Raw genomic sequence first — 17,684 nt, 5'->3', positions numbered from 1 at the left:
TGAGATGGGAAATGTGGTGCTGTTTGCAAGAGGCACAGCCAGGACTGCCTGATTCTGCCTGCCCCCACAGCCACTGAGGGGATGATTCCCATCCTTTGATGTCTCCCTCTTTGGATGCCTGTCCTCCACTAGCCTGCCTTTCTGCTGGGTAGTGACAGTCCCCAGAGACTTCCCAAGCCATGGCATCTCCCTCCACATCCCCAGCCCCAATGGCACCAGGCAGCCAGTGCTCTGCCAGGAGCACCATTATTGGTCCCAGCTCAGCAGGATCCTATAGGGTGAAAGGCTGGGCCCTGCCCCAGAAATGGGATAACCCAGATGAGAGATGGATCCCATTGGAGAGCCCACCAACACACCGAGCAGAGACCCCAGAGAGCCACACTCCGAGAGGAACAACTTTAATGGGCACAAGTCTGGTGTGTAGGCATGCTCACTGAACTCCTACATCACCCAAAAATAGACATTCAACAAAATAACAAAAATAGATTATTTCAGCTGCCTGAGGGTGTGGCGGGGGCAGAATCATTCTGTCTTCCCTGGGGAAGGACCCTCATGGTAACCACCAACAAGGGCTGAAAACTGGGCCTTTCCCACCCATCATCCCTGGCCTCAGGATGTGGGAAGGGACATCCAAAGGCACTGGGGACCCTGTCCCTGCCCCTTCCACTTATTACAGCCCCCACTGCCCAAGTAAGCATCCCTCCCTCCCTCCCTCCCTCCTGCCCCAAGGGTGCCAAGCCAGTCAGGATGGAGTGGGTGGGAAAATTGGGGAGGGGGCCAGCAGAGGTGGGGGTGGCCAGCCTCTCTGTGGGTCCCTGGGCTCCTCGTGGCGCTACGGGGCAAGTGCAGTAGCAAAGCAGATGGTGTGGTCCTTGTGGCCGTCCTTGGCGTGGCAGCTCTGGCACGGCACAGCCACCACAGGGCTCAGCTGCTGCTGGGCTGCAACTTGGCACTGTCAGAGCTGCTCTGAGAGTCAGGAGCCTTCCTCGCCTGCAGCACCATGGTCCAGTACCAGAGGAAGATGAGGAAACCTGGCAGAGGGGAGAGGAAGCGTGGGTGGAGGCACAAACAGCAGTTGAGAGCGAGACACCCAGCCTGCCAGAGCTCCTCTTGCACACCATCACCACCCCACCAACACCCCGTGAAAATACTGGTGCCCTTTAGAGGAGCCCAGAATCACAGGCTCACCTTGGAGGGAGTTGATGATGGTGAAGATGTAGAGGGAGACAAGGCAGAACACACCAGAGGTGAAGGAGAAGAAGATCAGTGCCCAGGGGATGCCCAGCAGGATGCTCAGCCCGAAGAGGGCCAGGACATGCTTGAGCTTGTGACCTTTCTTGTTCTGCCGGACGATCTCCCGTACCATGGCCCCCAGCATGACCGAGTTAAAGAGGAACACCAGGCTGAAGAAACCCAGGTTCACGATGTTATGGATCAGGGGGTTTGTGATCCAGCATCTGGAGGGAGGAGAAAGGGCAGAGGGTTTCACTGTGTCCTCCCACAGGGTCACGAGGAGGGGCTGGGAGAAGCACAGAAGTGTGGTGCCAGCCCAGCACCCAGGGAGGGGGGATCCCCCTGGCACAAAAGCCCAGAAAAGCCACAGGCCACGGTGAAGGTTTAGCCAGCTGACTTTACCTACAACCAGAGAGCAGGTAACCCACCTCCCATGACTTACATGGTGGCGTTGGTGGATCTGCCATCAACGGATTCATAGATGGGAATGGAGAAGGGGCCGTAGTTCGTCCAGCTAGCCAGGAAGATTATCATCACACAGGAGAAGGGGACTCCTGGGTGGAAAGAGCAGAGTGAAGTGGCTGCCCTACTCCCTGGCCTTGGGACCTTCTGGAAGGACTTGTTGCTCCTTTCTTCCTGCACAGAGCACAAGCTCCTACAGGGAAACAAACTCCCACAAGCTCCCACCTCCCTCCCACAGGGAAACCAAGGATGGAACACACAACAAGGGCACCTGGCATAAGCCCCAGCCTGGGAGGGATCTGTGCTGTGCTGACCCCAGCTGGGGACCTCCCTGGGATGTGGAGCTTTAGGCCATAAAAGACCTAAGATCTTCCAGTCATGAGCTCCAGCCCAGAGCACAGCAGAGAAGCATGGGCGCTTCCTGCATCCAGCCCATCTCTCTGGGTTGTCCTGAATGTTTCTTTCAGAAAAAAAGGATCCTATTACTATTTAAAGATCCCACGTGGTGGCTGTCACAGGCCTCCATTGCTGGGTGATCCCCCAGGATGACCCACCCTTGCTTTAGCACCAGCCGCTGTTCTCAGCCTTCAAGTCTCCTTCTCCACCAAGGCTCTTGACAGACAGCTGCTCCCCACAGCTACATCTCCATCCCCATCCAGGGATCATATCCAGTGGGAAAATCCTCCCCGAGTGCCCTTCCACCCCGTGGTGCCCTCAGGGTGTCTCTGCCTCCCCCATGCTCACCCCAGCCAACCAGGAAGAGCTTGAGGAGGAAGTGGTCATGGTAGGCGTTGAAGACTTCGATCACAAGCCGGTAGAGGTTGTAGCCCTCAATGCCCATCCAGGTGAGGCAGCTCAGGAGTGAAAAGTGCAGAAAAAACCCCCCGACTCTGCAGACAACCTCGCTGCTGCTGGCAGCCAAGTGCTCGGAGATGAGGAAGGTGACATCCAGGAGGAAGATGGCAAACAGCAGGTTCATGTGGATGTGCATGCTCGTGATCTGGTCTCGCTGTTTGCTTCTGGAGAATCAACGGGAGCAGAACTCACCACCCAGCCTGGCCAGCACCAGTGGTGCCCACAGCACCCCACAGCCCTGCAGGGGGCAACTTGCCCCAGCAGAAGAGCAAGGACTCTCTTTGGTAGTGCCAGGGACTGAGAGACCAAGCCCAGAGGTGTGACCACCCATCCCACATGCAAATCCATCTCCCTGCAGCTGACCCTGCATTGAAGGTGCTCAGAGGGCTGAAGCACTTTTCTTATGGAGACAGGCTGAGTGACCTGGGGTTGTGCAGCCTGGAGAAGGCCCCAGGGAGACCTTAAAGCACCTTTTGCCCACCCAGGTTTTCATGGCCAGGGGCAGGACACAGACAGGGAGTGTGGGGTGAACCACCAGACTGTACCTGAAGTAGAGGAAGAAAATGGTGCAAATGGATGCCAAAGCTGAGATCAGGCAGCCAGCGTAGGTTATGATACTCAGGTAATTCCTGTGCACAGAGGTGATGTCTGGAGAGGATACCTGAGGAAGAGGAGGAATGAGAGCTGGTGAGGAAGAGCACCACAGGGAATTCTGTGAGGGATCCGAGGGAAGGTGCTACCCACCATGAGCACAGCAAAGTAGGTGAGGTGGTTGCACCTGCACTCTGTCTGGCTGCTCCCTGTCACGGTTGTACACCCATAGCTGTCCCAGCTCCCAGAACTGGCTGTGCAAGAGAAAGGGAAAGAGTCTGGTGAGCAGCAGGAACATGGGCTGAAGGATCTTCAGGGCAAGGTGTCCATGGAAAGAGGGGGAACAAGAGTGGGGTGTCCCACCTTGTCCCAGGCCAAGCACCCATACTCAAACAACCCCCTCAGCACAAGAACCCACCCCTAAGGAAAGGGAAAGCTCTTAGGTTAGCTATGGAGGGAAAAATCTGGCATCAGCCCTGTGGGAATGGCTTATGGAGATAGAGGGAGGTGCAGAGCAACCTTCACCCTGCTGGAGGGGCTGTGGTACCTTGGAAAAAGGGCCTGGCCTTGCACCCAAGGGCAGGGGCACTCACCAGAGGTGTCCTCCTGCCAGAAGACGCACAGTGGGGTTACGTTCCTCTGCAATGACAAAAACACAGGCCCTGGTCAGAATGCAGCTGTGGGTTTGTTGCCTGCCCAGCACTTCTGATAGGGGACAACACAGGGCAGGAGACAAGATGGGCTCAGGAGGCAAACTATGACTTGGATAAACCAGACTCCCCCTATGATGGGAGTGAGCTCCAGGCAGAGGCCACTCTGTTAACAACTGATGGAGCAGATACCTCCTTCCAGATCCTCTTTTCCAAACAAAGGGTTTAGCTTTGAGCAGGCACCTGACAGAGCCGTGAATGAGCCAAGGGCCTGACAACACAGGGTGTACCCCATCCCTGCTGACTGCTGGATGTGACACATCTGCTGTGAGGCATCTCCTGGAGAGGGGAAGGCAATGCCATCACCAGTGCACACAGTGAAGCCATGATTGTGATACAGCCCCAGAAGACACAGCAGACCCTGCACAGGCAGGCCATGGGCATGGACCTGCTGGATTGTGACTACACCCTAAGCTGGCAGGGCCTGAGCCCTCCATTCCTGGTGGGATCAGGTTCTGTGAGGCTGTTTCCCCACCTACCGGCAGCTGGTCATGGAAGAAAGTGAGGACCACTGGGTCAGAGAGGTTGGCCACCACTGTGTCCACCAGGGAGATGCTGACTACCTTGTCACCCAGGACATGGCTGCTGTTTTCATCCTGTTGGAGAAGAGAAAGCAGTGGCAGTGTGGGAAGGGAGAGCTGCTGTGTGTGGAGCAGAGGAACGTGCCCAAGAAGGTCTCATGACTTTACCTGTTGAGCTTTTAGCTCATCTTTGAAGCATCTCCCAGAGAGCACCAGCACCCTGGTCTGGTGGCATCCCTGCAGCCCAGTACCAGGGGACACCCCACCATGCTGTTCACGTGGGCATTACCTGGAACATGGTCTGCCTGTTGATGTCCATGAGCAGCACCCTGTGCTCCAACACCTCCTCCCTCTCCTTCACCATCATGAACAGGCTGCTTGGCAGGTCCACGGTGAATCCCTGGACCTCTCCACTCTCCTGCAAAGAAAGAATCATCAGGGAAGAGGTTGAGGGAGAGTATGTTGGGACAAGAGCACCAGGGCAGACTGTCCAGAACCCACCTCTCTCTGGGAAACAAAGGTCAGGTGCTGAGGAGCCCGACTGGGCTGGACCCTCAGGACAGTCGCGTGCACAGTGGCCTCCCCAAAGGTCTGGTTCTGCCCTTTAAGCTCCACCTTGGCCAGCATCTCCTCCAGCTCCCCAAGTTTGCTGTTGGGGAAGGGGCACGGTGAGCTGGATGCAGCGGGCATGCGCTGGCAGCAGAGGAATGGGGCGAGCTGGGAACTCACCGCCGGAGCCGCTGCTGCTCCGTGGCTCCCGCGGCGGGCGCCAGGGGCTGGGCAATGAGGTTGTCTAAGTCAGCGAGCTGCTTCTCCACATCCTGCTCCCAGACAGGCGTGCTCTCTGGAGAGGCTGGTGGAAAGGAAATGCCATGAAATGCATGGGCAGAATTTGCTTTCTCGTGCCCCAAGCTGGCAGAGCCCTGGTGGGAGCAGAAAGCAGAGGGCTTCAAGGTGACCCCAAGCCAGGCAGGCTGATAGTGATCCCAACCCACAGGGCTTTCCTGCCACACAGAGATCAGCTCCCACTGAGGCCATGGGAACCTCATGGTGGAGAATGAACCCTGAGAAACCACTGCAAAGAGCTCAGTTTTCCAGGATTTTAGGCAGCATTTTGAAAATCTCCACTGTTATGGATGCTGGGTACCAGGACTGTCTTTGGGCTGCTTCAAGAAAAGCTATCAATCACCCTTCATCTATCTTCATATCACCGGGCTAAACCACACACTGGGAAACAACCAGTGCTCTGACGATGCCTAGGGAACAGGCTGGGGATAAAACAACCCTTTAATTTCCTTCAAATAACATTAAATTGCATTTACCAGGGAAGCAGTATTCATCATTAGCAGGCAGGGAGGTGTTCTTCCCGCCCTTCATGAAATAGGACACATTGAAGATGTAGGCTCTGGTTCCTTCAGTCTCCTGACTCTCCTGTCCCTGGGGGATGCTGCTGGATGGGTTCCCACCCAGGAGGATGCTCTGCTTCCCATACAGCAGCTGCAGGGTCCTGTTGGACTCAAACCAGTAGATGCAGAAGCGGTACCTGCCCAAGGTGGGGGGCAGGCTGTACTTGTAGTAAAAGTTGCTCCTGTTTGGCAAAAAGGGCCTTTTTATTATCAGTGCCTGGGCCATGTTCTCGATGGACATGTTGCTGGGGCTGTGCTTGTAGATGACAGAGCTCTCCTGGGTCTGGTTTCGGTCACCACAGAAGCGGAAATCCTCTTCCCTGCGGCCATTGGCTCCCACCCCTGCGTTGTACGAGCACAGAGACAGCGGGTCAGCTGGAGGGACAGCCAGCCCCAGCAAACACAGCCCTGCAGCAGCTGTCACACGTGGCATGCCAGCCTCTCCACCCCAGTTATCCCAACCCTGTCCTACAGGCTGTGTGACACCAGCCACGTCCCCAGTGTCACAGCCACACTGCAAGGATCTGCCAGGGCCCCTCGGGCAACAGCCCCTCCTGTCCTTCAAGGGCACCCTCTCCCATGTGCCACCACCCACGCCAGCAGACACTGAAAGAGGACCTCTCCATTCCCAGAAGGGATGGATGGAGACCATCTCCTTTCCCTGGAAAGGACACATTCTGCCCAAGAGACGCACCAGATGCACATCATCCTACAAGATGTTTTACTTCTGTGGAAGCCTTGGTTGCATACATCTCATGGTGCAATTACTCCCAGCAGCCCAAACCCAGCTCACCATCCCAAGGCAGGACAGTCTACCTTGGAGAGGGGAGAGAAGGAGCAGGAAGAGGACCTTCATCCTGGGCAGCTCTCTACTTTGTCTTGGCCTTCAAGGAGGCGGCAGAGCCTGAAAGGGTACAAAGGGAAGGGGCCACATGAGTATTTGAGTATCCCCCATGCCATGAGGGCAGGGACGTAGAGCAAAGGCTGTGCAGGTGGGACACCAGCCAGTGTCACAGCCAGCTCCCTGCTGCCTTTGCCTCCAGGAGGAGCCAGGACCACCGGGTATCCAAGCTGGCTATGGACTGCAAGCATGGCAGAGGCTGGAAGCCCCTGAGCTCTTAGCATGGAGAGGCTGCGCCACCACTCCAGCACAGGCTCCAACCACTAAAGAATTCACACAGGAGGGGTCCCCTCTTCTGCTCTCTGCTCCACATATCAGTTAATGCCCAGACTTGTTATCATAAACTATAGGAACAAAACCACAGTTTCCTCATTCACCAGCCATAAATTATTTTCTTGGATGCTTTCAGCTCCTGCAGACTAGCTGAGGAGCTGGGCACATTGCAAACCACTCCATCATTTCAGCCTGCAGAAACAGGCTCTCCCATGCACATCCTGGCAACGCCAGCACAGCAACCACGGCTGCCCAAATCTGCTGCTCACAACCAGCTGGGCCACATCCTGTGCAGCCCCTTTGCCCATCCCTTCATCTGGGACTCTGCACCATCACCCTTTTCTTTGTCTTTGCATGAGGACAGGGCTTCTGTAACCTAAACCCAGGCCAGCACTGAGCACCACCAAGTGCTGCCACACCCCTGTGCTCACCCAGCCACAGCCTTCACACACACAGCCTTTCTTGTTGTGCTTTCTGCCTGCCCCAGGCCACAAACTGCATCTCCAGCTCTGCTGGAATGCATCGAGTGTCACCTCCTCCTCACCCCGCTGTCACTTCAACCATGGGACACACCCTGCTGAGATCTGGCAACCAGCAGAAGCCCCCCCAGCGTGGGACAGCGTTGGTGGGGGCTGCTGGAGCAGCTGGCCCAGCCCAACACTTGTCAATGCCCAAAGTGAAGCCAGCACCGTTTGCCAGTGCTGCACCCCACTCCTGCACTGCTCTCGAACACCCCCCCAAGCTCACAAGAGGTCGAGTCCTCTTTTGTTTGCTGTGAGTAGGTGCTGGGGCATCAACCAGCACCACCTAAAAAAGGCTTATGAGCTCTCCCAGATGCTCAAGGGTCATCAGATGCTTAAAAACTCATTAGCAGATTTCTCCCACCAGCACAGGCTTTGTCTGGAAGTTTCTCTAGCCAGTCCAGATCCTGCACAGGTGTACAGCCCACTCCCCATCCTTCCCTGGCTGTTTCTCGCAGCAACTCATCGTCAGAAGATGGGGGCTTGGGGTTGTTAATTAACCTGCTGCCATGGCTGTAGCTAAGTGACACTAACGAGGTCTGCCAGCGTGGTTGGGCACAGGCGTGACTTGGCAGGAGTAAACACATTTGGAGAAGGCTGGCATCCCAGTGCCTTGCCACACACTTAGGAATAACGCATGTATATCCAAAAACCATGGACCTGGGGTGGCAAAACGCTGTTGGTGATGGGAAACACCTGGATCACTTAAAAGGAATGGAGCTCCACGTGAATGCCAGCCATGTTCAGGCAGCACATAGCTGGCACAGCAATAAAGCATCGCCTCTGGATGGGGAATGCTGAATCCTAATGAGAATTCAGCCCACCCCATTATGCTGGCATCCTTAAGGTTTTATTGGGATGCTCGGAAGAGAGGATCAGCCCCTTTCAGCCATTACTCAACTGGGACCAGAAATCCCTGTGGGAAAGAGGGTGGGGGAGCCAGTATTTCCCCTCCGAGCCCTGTATGGTCCCGCTCGCCCTGACTCCGATTGCCGTTTCCTGAGCCGAACAATAGCGAGAGAAAATCCCCAAAATGGTTTAGCAGTGAGAAACCTCGGCCTCCATCCACGCTGGCAATAAGCATAGCCAAGGTAGCCGGATGTGCTGAGTTCTCGTCAGGGCTGAATCCTGCCTCGTCATCTTCCCGTACCCGGATGGCAGTGGGGAAAAATTCCTGGCTTGGCCTCAAAATCAACCAGATTATGTTCAAAGAGGTGGCAGACCCTCTGCCAGGGCTGCACAGCTTGGAGCAGGCTCCCTTACCAGCAGAGAAGGGGGCTTATTCCCAGGCACCAGTTCTTATCCTCCCATCACCATTAACAAACTAGTCTTGGAAAGAAAAGCCGAAGCATTGTATTGAGGTCTCTAAACCTTAGGTGAATGGAGGGGGAAAAAAAGACTAAAAACCCCAACAAACAAAAAGCCCTGTGTTTACTACCACCTTACTGCTTTCTGGGTGACTTGGCAGCAGGTATTTAAGATTTTGGAAGTGGCACGTGGCTTTTGGATGTGACGTTTTTCCCGAGGAGAAGGGAAGATGCTCCGATGACTCAAACAAACACCGGAAACAGGGAGATCCAGGGGCTTTTATCTGTTTTCCTTCCAGGTCTGTTAGGAAAGTGACGCCGTGTTCCTCGAGATGTTAATGAGTCTGAAGCTCGTCACAGCAGTGGGTTACTCAGGCAGAGACTCAGCGACACGATGAGGAAACTGTGGCACGGAGAGGCAAGCCAGGACGGGCTCCAGAGATGCAAAACAGCTTTGCACAACCAGCTCCTCATCGTCGGGACAATGTGCCCAGGGTCTGGAGCTGTCCAAGGATGTGAGTACCCCACTGGGGTCCCCCTGCAAAGGGATGCCCCAGTGTCAGTATCTGAGTGCTTCACAAAGTGCCCTTGTCCTTGGCCAGTGGTGTGTGTCCGCAGGGGCCAGCCAGGCGTTATTCATGGCATTGGCATGTGATTCCCGGCACCGGTGGGTGGCCGGGGCTGACCGGGAGCGTTTGCTGATGCCCAGGGAGCCGAGGGGCAGCTGCACTGTGCCAGCAGCCCGGAGGTGCCAAGCTGCGCCACGGGGTGCTTCAGCTTTTCCCGGGCCACAACACTGCACAGAACACCCAGCACCTTCGAGATGAGCCTTGCCAACAGGATGAAACCAGATCTGCCAGTGATTCCCGGGGGAGCGGCACAGCTCCCTGCCAGATCTGTTCTTCGCCAGCCACTGGCAGCCAGCCCTTCCCACAAAGGCGTGGGGAGAACCAAGGGGAGGCTGGCACAGGCCCGTGCCTGGGGCTCCTGAGACCGAGCATTTACTCAGAGCTAGGTCTTGACATTCAAAACTTTTTTTAAAATTTCCATTTCCTAAAAAACACCACAAACAGAAACATCACAGTGAACTAGCCCAGCACTTCCTCCAGTGCCAGGGCAACACGACACCTGGCTCGGTGGCACGCGAAGAGTTGTGGCTTCAGCAGCAGCCACACACACTCTGCAAAGGACCAGGTACACCTACACTGGACTGAAGCTGATGTGACACGGTAACAGAGTAGTGCAAGGACATCTCTGGCCACAGGGGGTACAGACAGTGGTCCCTGCCATGCACTCCCACCACGCAGTCTTCTTTGAGAGCAACCCCATTTCTCCTCCCGCACATCCCCCTTCCAAAACACTCCCTTGGGTTTCAAATTACTTCCAAAACACCCTGTCCACTGCCAGGTCTAATCCCCCTTCACATGAGCAAGGTCCTCATTGCCTGCCTGTGCTGCAGGTGCCAGGGAAGGGAGGTGCAGAGCAGTGCAAAGTAGCTCAGGACCACCCCAAATCAGGCTGCCAAAATCAGGCAAATACCCAAATCAGGGTATTTGGCACAGAAAGCGAGGTGCTGGAGCCTAGTGAAGGCAAAGTCTGCAGCCCCCCGGGAGCCAGGTAAGAGACTGCGGGCCCCCCCGGATTCCTGCCGAGCCCCAGCTGTCGGGTGAGCTGATGGGAAAGGAGTTGGTGAGTCCAAGCTCTCCTGAAAAGCAGGCGCCGGCTGGCTGTGCCCAGCTGGTCCCGTGCAGACATTGGCACGCTGGGAGCGACCCAGCCTGCTGTCTGTAAAACACAGCTCTGAGCCTGCACCCACGGGTGCCACCCTAAGGTGCAGGGATGGCCAATCCCAGGGATCCCCGTCCAGGCAACACACAGTTGCTTGCAAACCTGTTACTCTGCGAATAGCAGCCCCCAGGCCGCAGGATTAAGAGCTGGACTGCAACCAAGTATGCAGCATTTTCAGTCCTTGGCTTAATTCATATGGGAGCTGCGAGCCCAGCAAGGGACACGGCAAAGCCCACTGTGGCTGCGGTCCCAGGCTTAAAGGATTTGCCCCCACCCCCATCTCTGAAACACTCCTGGCTCCCCGCTGGTGGAGTTTGAACGGGGTGGGGGGTGTTGGGGGTGTTACTGCAGCCCTCGGACCATGAAATGAGATTTGGCTGCCTTCCCTCCGCAACAGCCATTCGGACTTGCTGCCAGGAGGTTATTCCAGGAGACTTCATTTCAATTCTCCGGCTGGTCTCTCTGGAGGGGCAGCACAGACAGTGGGTAGGGACCACCCCAAGCATCCTACATCCCAAATCCCGCAGTGACATGCCAGGACCGGCAGCAGCAAACTGGGATGTTGCAGAAGGAATCCCCCCAAAAGGCATTTTAGGGAAGGGAGATCACCCTGTCGAGACATGCCGGCGATCCCACGGGATGCTGCACCCTCCGCCGGGAGGGAGGAGAGAAAGGAATGGGGTGTGCTGGTGGTTCCCATAAAGCGGGAAGCAATGGTCACACATGGCCGGAGCTTCGTGGAGCTCAGCTCTGCCGCTGAGCAGAACAGCCGGTCCCGGGCAGCTCAGGGGGCTTTGTGGCTCCAGGGCTCAGGAATCCAGCCTGGCTCCTGGGCAGGCGAGCGCGAGTCCCGTGGAGCAGGGATGAAGGTTGGTTTCACAGAGAACTGGCACCGTGGCCACGAGCAGAGTCCCCGGGCCCTGCCCACCCACCGCTGAGCCCCCGCACCCAGCGGAGCGGGGTGCCGCTCAGACCCCCCCATTGAGACCCCTCCGCTCCATCCATCCAGGCTGCTCCCTGCCCGAGCAAGCCGGGAGGCTGCCGGTGCCACCGTCCGCGCAGAGCCCCAGTGCCCCCAGCCCCGCTGGGCTGCTCCAGCCCCGGCTGACGCCCACCCCATTCACTCCCTCCCTCCCGGAGCGCCACAGCATCCCCTCGGCTCCCGGTGCCGGGCAAACGCCCCTTACCGCGGGCTCTGCGACCCCCACGGCGGACACCGCGCTCCCTCCCCCGATCCTCCCTCGTCCCCGGCTCACCCGCTCCCCATTGCTCCCATACCTGCACTCGGGGCGGGCTCGGCCCGGCACCGCCCGGCACCGCCCGGCACCGCCCGGCACGGCCCGGCTGGACTGGCCCGGCTCGGCACGGCTGGGCTCAGCACCACTCCGCCCGTCGCAGCCCGGCTCGCTGAGCGCGGTGCCCCGGGAGCAGCGCCCCGCCCCGGGCGGTGACTCAGCGGGGCGGTACCGGGACTGTTGGCCCGCACCGACCCCTCCGAGACCCCCGCCATCTCTGCGGGAGCCGCGGACTCACCGCCGTCTGTTCACGGCACCTGCCCGGTTCGGTTCAGTTCGGCACGGCTCAGCACCTCGCAGCCCGGCTCGGCTCAGAGCGGGATCCGGGACCAGCGGCCCCACCCCGTCCCCCCAGCGAGACCCTCCGAAATCGCTGCGGAGGCTGCGGGGCCACTGCCCTCGGTCACGGCACCTGCCCGGTTCGGCTCGGCCCGGCGCAGCCTGCGGGCACCGGGCTGGGAACACCGGGCTGGGAACACCGGGCTGGGAACACCGGGCTGGGAGAACCGGGCTGGGGACACCGGGCTGGGAACACCGGGCTGGGGGCACCGGGCTGGGAACACCGGGCTGGGAACACCGGGCTGGGAACACCGGGCTGCGAACACCGTCCCCCGTCCCGGCCGGCACCGTTCCCCCGATGGGCCGGGGGACCTCGGCTGGGGACAGCCGGGCGTGCCGTGTCCCGTCGCCCTTCAGCCGCGGGCTGGCGGGCGTCCAGCGGCGGGCCGGGGCCGGAGGAGCCGGAGCCAGGAGGCTGCACGCCTGACTGCCAACGGGATTAAAAAATAACAATTAATGGGAAAGCAGCCGGGACGGAGTGTCCCCGTGACCCCTGTCCCGCTCCCCGCGGGGTGCGAGGGAGGAAAGGAGCCGGGCAAGGAGCCCAGATCCCAGGAGAGGGATACACAGCGCTCCCCTGGAGCAGGTGGGCTGGCATGTGGGGTGTAGAGCCTGGACGCGACCACAGGGCCCTCACCACCCACCCCGAGGCTGGAAGCGTCGAGGCAGCGCTGTTGGAGTGGGTAAAGCTGCTGGCAGGCAGCGCCTGCATCCAGCCCTTTGTGTGCGCCCCTGGAAACAGCCGGGCTGGAGAAAGCCGAGACGCGGGGAGCGGAGGGAGCAGGGCGGGGGGGAGGGCTCCGGGAAGTGCCCTGGGTAAATAGTTGCTCTTGCAGATATTTTCAATGGCTTGAATAAGACTTTTCTTTCTGCAGGGGGAAGGGTGGAAACAACTTCCCGCTTCAGCAGGGAAGGTGATGGACCTTGATCCGCAAGGATTGTGCCACCACAGGTGCCGTGGCTGCTTTGGGATTCCCGGAGCAGAGGACATCCCGCACGTTTGCATCACCCCACTGCTTGGATTAATCTCCAGCTCCAAGCCCCCAGTTTCCCTGGCTGCCACGGGCCAAGGCTCCCGTGGGAAGCAGCTCACATGGCCGGACCGTGGCTAAAGCGGCCGGACCGTGGCTAACAGAGCCGCCTTTGAAGTCCGGCCGTCCCCCGGCCCCGGGGAGCTGGGCCGGCTCTGAAACGCACGCTCACAGCAGCCAGAGCCGCGGGAGCATCGCGGCCATCCAAGCCTCCCACTGCGGGTCATCCCGACCGGCTCCTTCCCATAAAGCCATAAATCCACCTCCCGGGAATAACGCTGCTAAACCTGGGATTAGGCTCTCCTGGAGAGGGGAATTAGGTGCAGACCCCTCGGACCAGCGAGGAAAGGACTTGCTGCTGTTGGTGGAACAAAGAGTCTTTTGTCCGCATTTGACGTTATCAGGAGTTATTTTTAGGTCAACGCCTGCACTTGCTGGTGTTGTCGGGATTATCTGTAAATCGGCAGACCTTCAAAGACACTGCCTGAGCACGAAGAGGGAGGAAATCCTTGTGTTGTCTCTTGCAAGGGACATTTGCCCTTGGGCTCGGCCTGATAAGGGTTTATTGCTCGAAGTGGGGAATTCCTATGAAAGCCCTACAACTTCTTAAGAGTCCTAAGAGCTCCTAAATCCATTAAAGCTCCTAAATATGCTTAAAGTTCCTGAAAGTACTAAAATATCCTGAAAGCCCTGAAAGCTCCTAAAGCCCTAAAATGTCCCGAAAACCCAACAACATCCTAAATGCCCTAAAACCCCCTAAAGCCTTAAAAGTTCCTGAATATCCTTGAAGTTCCTAAAAGCCCTAAAAACTGCTAAAAGCCCTAAGAGTTTCTAAATCCCTTCAAAGTTCTTAAAAGCCCCCAAACCCCTTCAATTTCCCGAAAGCCCTAAAAGCTCCAAAAGAATACTTCCAAAATCCTTTAAAAGCCCTAAATCTTCCTAAAAGCTCCTCAAGGCTGTGGTGCTGGCGGCGGGCAGGAGGGAACCGGCAGATCAGGGCGGCGTGTTGGGATGGGATGGGATGGGATGGGCAGACTCCGGCAGGAGAGGGCACGTCGCACCAGGCTGCTGCCAAACAAGCGAGACAAGTGTGGGCAGGGGAGCCCCGGCGCCGTCTGCAGCTGAGGGCTGAGCCAGCCCCACTGCCAGCTCTGCCAGCCCCACTGCCCAGCTCTGCCAGCCCCACTGCCAGTGCTGCCAGCCCCACTGCCCAGCTCTGCCAGCCCCCCTGCTCAGCTCTGCCAGCCCCACTGCCAGTGCTGCCAGCCCCACTGCCCAGCTCTGCCAGCCCCACTGCCCAGCTCTGCCAGCCCCCCTGCTCAGCTCTGCCAGCCCCACTGCCAGTGCTGCCAGCCCCACTGCCCAGCTCTGCCAGCCCCACTGCCCAGCTCTGCCAGCCCCCCTGCTCAGCTCTGCCAGCCCCACTGCCAGTGCTGCCAGCCCCACTGCCAGCTCTGCCAGCCCCACTGCCAGTGCTGCCAGCCCCACTGCCAGCTCTGCCAGCCCCACTGCCAGCCCTGCCAGCCCCACTGCCCAGCTCTGCCAGCTCTGCCAGCCCCACTGCCCAGCTCTGCCAGCCCCACTGCCAGCTCTGCCAGCCCCGCTGCCAGCTCTGCCAGCCCCACTGTCAGCTCTGCCAGCCCCACTGCCCAGCTCTGCCAGCCCCACTGCCCAGCTCTGCCAGCCCCCCTGCCAGCTCTGCCAGCTCTGCCAGCTCCACTGTCAGCTCTGCCAGCCCCACTGCCCAGCAGTGCCAGGTTGCCCAGACCCCCTCAAAGCCTCTTGGGTGCCCCCAGCAAAATGTCACCATAAACAGGGCTCAGCCCAGCTCTGGTGCATGGAGGAGGATGAGGATGAGGAAGCAGATGGGTGCTGGTGGGAGGGGATGCCCCTCGATCTCTCATCCAAATCTGGTGAGAAATGCCAGGGCAGCCTTGGGAATCTCGGAGGGTGGTGATCCTAGGGAAATACCTCAGCTACTTTTGAGCGCCTGTGGGTGCTCGTGTTCCCCACTGCTGCCATTCCACTTCCCTCTGCCTTCCTGCTGGAAAAACATCCGGTGGGGAGGTGGGTCCACCCTACCCCACATTGGGATTTCTCCCTCAACGATAACAGCGACTCAACAGGTGCCAGGGTAGTAAAACCTGAACCCGTAGGCACAGCAACAAACCCGGATTATTTGTTTAGGCTCGGCTTTGCAAATAAACCCCTGGTGATGTCAGGGAAGTCTGGGGGAGAATTGGTTCCTGCGGGTACCTGCACAAGCACCATGTGAGGATGCTCCCATGGGATGCAGTAACCAGGCTCATCAGCCCCCCAGCAGACAAGTCCCAAAGGCAGATCCCAAAATGGAGTCAAGGTCTTCTCCAAACCTTCAATTTCCCAAGTGGATTTAGTATCTTTCCTGACCGCTTGCTTCCCCAAAATCTGGAGCGTTTGCTATAATTGCACAGCCTCGCCCCTGAAGCCAAGGCTGGCTCTGAAGCCTGAGGGCACCGTGGTGCCATCAGCCTTCCCCTCCTGGGGAGAAAAGGGTGGCACAACCCCTCCAGCAGCCTGGCCCTGGCCTCCTGCCAGGTAAGGTGCCCAGAACGGTAAATGGCACCATTTCTCCTTGAGGAGATTATGGAGAGCCCCTCCTGCCCATGCTGCCAGGCACTGGATGGAGCTGGCCCTGGCACTGGCGGGGTGGGAGGCTCCTTCCCAACCCGTGTCCCCTGGGGCTTCGAGGAGTGCTTCAGCCCTGCTCCTGATGTGGCAGGGTGGCAAAAGGGTGACCCTTGGCACCAGCAGCGGGCTCAGCTACCCAAGAACCAGCATGTCCCACCAGTCCCCAAAAGGCTCCGCTCCCTGGGGACCACCCAGGGGTGCTGTGTTCCCGCTGCCAATGCAACCACCGCGTGATTGTTTTCCAGCAGCACCGGATACCAGGAGAAGGTGGAAGTATGCAGGCATCGGCAGCCAGCGTGACTCACACCACAAACCCCGAAATCTGGAGACAGGGAGAAAGGGCACGGAAAGTGCTGGGATATGGCTCTCCCGCGGTGGCTCTCGTGGGGGAAAATGGGGAACTTGGCACCTCACCAAAGCCGCAGACCTGTCAGTGAATAGCTGAAGTCACCGCCGGAGCGGTGAGCCATGCACAGCTCATTCCCGCACGGCGAGATGTGAGCCGGGGGCCCGGCGGGGCCCGGCGGGATGCAGGGAGGGGGCACCGAGCCCCGCAGGGCCGGGCCTTTGGCCGGGATGCCGGCGGCACCGACGGGAACGCGGCGGCGCTGGCTGCCCTTTGTGCATGGAACAAAGAACAGCCAGGGGCTTCCTTCGCTGTCCAGAAGCGGGAAGGAGCCAGGAAGGGAAACGTCACCCGGCAGAGATGGGCAGCGTGTCCGGAGGTGCTCGGTCCCCTGCCACCGAGCCAGAAACGGGCAGCACAGCTAATGGCACCTCCCTGGCTCACCCCGCAGGTGCCGCCGGGGACCCTGATGTCACCGCAGGCAGATTTGCCGTGCTGCGATGCTGGTCTGCATTCCAACAGGCAGAGTGCAGCTCCAAAACCTCAGGCTTCAGGAGAGGCAAAACCCCGGGAACATTTCCAGGAGAAGTCCGGTTTATGCGGATGCGCTACGGGCTCAGAACAGACACGCTCCTCCCAACCGATGGATCCCTGCAATTTGCCCTGGCTGTTTATTTCCACAGGCTGGATTGCTTCAGCTCCGAAAGTGTCTGGTCACCTTCAGGAGCTCTGCTTGGCGCCTGCTCTCCTCAGTGAGAGCGGGAGGAAAGCCGAGTATCAGTTCACTTACTCACTTCCCATCCTCTCCTCCACCCGAACTCGTCTGCCCGATTCCAAGACAAAACTCTGCTCACCCATTTTCCTGCCGCCCCAGGGCTGCAGGTGGCCTCCATCCCTGCGCTGGATTTGGGACGCGAGGGAGGGCTTCTAGTGTGGTGCGATTGTGGGTGAGAGGCCGGGGTCGGGGTGGCTTTGGGATGCCACAGCCTTAGAGCCAGTCTTGCCAGCTTGCAGCCGTACTGGCACCAAATGGATTTGGGGGATGCAGCTGGCGACCCCCCGCTTTTGACCGTGCCTTGTGAGATGCGCAGCGGCAGCTCCTCCTCGAGGGGGCCCCGAGATCCCCTCCCGTTTGTCGGGGGACCCTTGGGCACCGCTCACCGGCACCGCCGCGGTCCCGCATCGCCACCGGCCGTCCCTGCGCCTGCATATCCCCGATCTGGGACCATTCCTGCGATCCTTGTGCCATCTAGTGGGACCTGCACCAGCCACTCGCCGGGGTGTCCGGACAGCGCTGGACCCCGGCCGGAGCCGGGCAGCGGAGGGGACCCGCACGGACACTCAAAAAGCGCTTCTACAGAGGGTCAGTGCTGGTCGCTACCAGAGACACCGCGGGCAGGGGGGCAGCCGCGGTCCCCAGGAGACACAGCACCCA

The 17,684-nt window shown here is 58.9% G+C and overlaps 1 protein-coding gene across 5 annotated transcripts; it reads right to left on the bottom strand.

Moving 5' to 3' along the window:
• Positions 1 to 382: 382 nt before the first annotated feature.
• LOC111934482 (adhesion G protein-coupled receptor G1) lies at positions 383 to 17,414 on the bottom strand. Of its 5 annotated transcripts, none has more exons than XM_086847453.1 (14): positions 17,104 to 17,414; positions 6,595 to 6,682; positions 5,695 to 6,120; positions 5,102 to 5,225; positions 4,874 to 5,021; positions 4,662 to 4,790; positions 4,331 to 4,447; positions 3,735 to 3,780; positions 3,295 to 3,395; positions 3,096 to 3,211; positions 2,440 to 2,714; positions 1,676 to 1,787; positions 1,189 to 1,457; positions 383 to 1,031 (listed from the first exon to the last, which is right to left on the bottom strand). In XM_086847453.1, the coding sequence occupies exons 2-14, from the start codon at positions 6,632 to 6,634 to the stop codon at positions 925 to 927; spliced, it is 2,010 nt and encodes a 669-aa protein (XP_086703579.1). In that variant the 5' UTR covers positions 6,635 to 6,682; positions 17,104 to 17,414; the 3' UTR covers positions 383 to 924. The 5 variants fall into 5 exon arrangements, with proteins under 5 accessions (XP_086703579.1, XP_086703578.1, XP_086703576.1 ...); XM_086847452.1 differs by lacking the exon at positions 17,104 to 17,414 and adding an exon at positions 12,102 to 12,571; XM_086847450.1 differs by lacking the exon at positions 17,104 to 17,414 and adding an exon at positions 11,847 to 12,004.
• Between the last annotated feature and the right edge of the window lie 270 nt (positions 17,415 to 17,684).

Source organism: Cyanistes caeruleus, chromosome 12 (assembly GCF_971803275.1).
Source record: "Cyanistes caeruleus chromosome 12, bCyaCae1.hap1.1, whole genome shotgun sequence".
NCBI classification, from domain to species: Eukaryota; Metazoa; Chordata; class Aves; order Passeriformes; family Paridae; genus Cyanistes; species Cyanistes caeruleus.
Note: the sequence above shows the minus strand (reverse complement) of the source record. Positions and strands in the feature narration are given on the sequence as shown.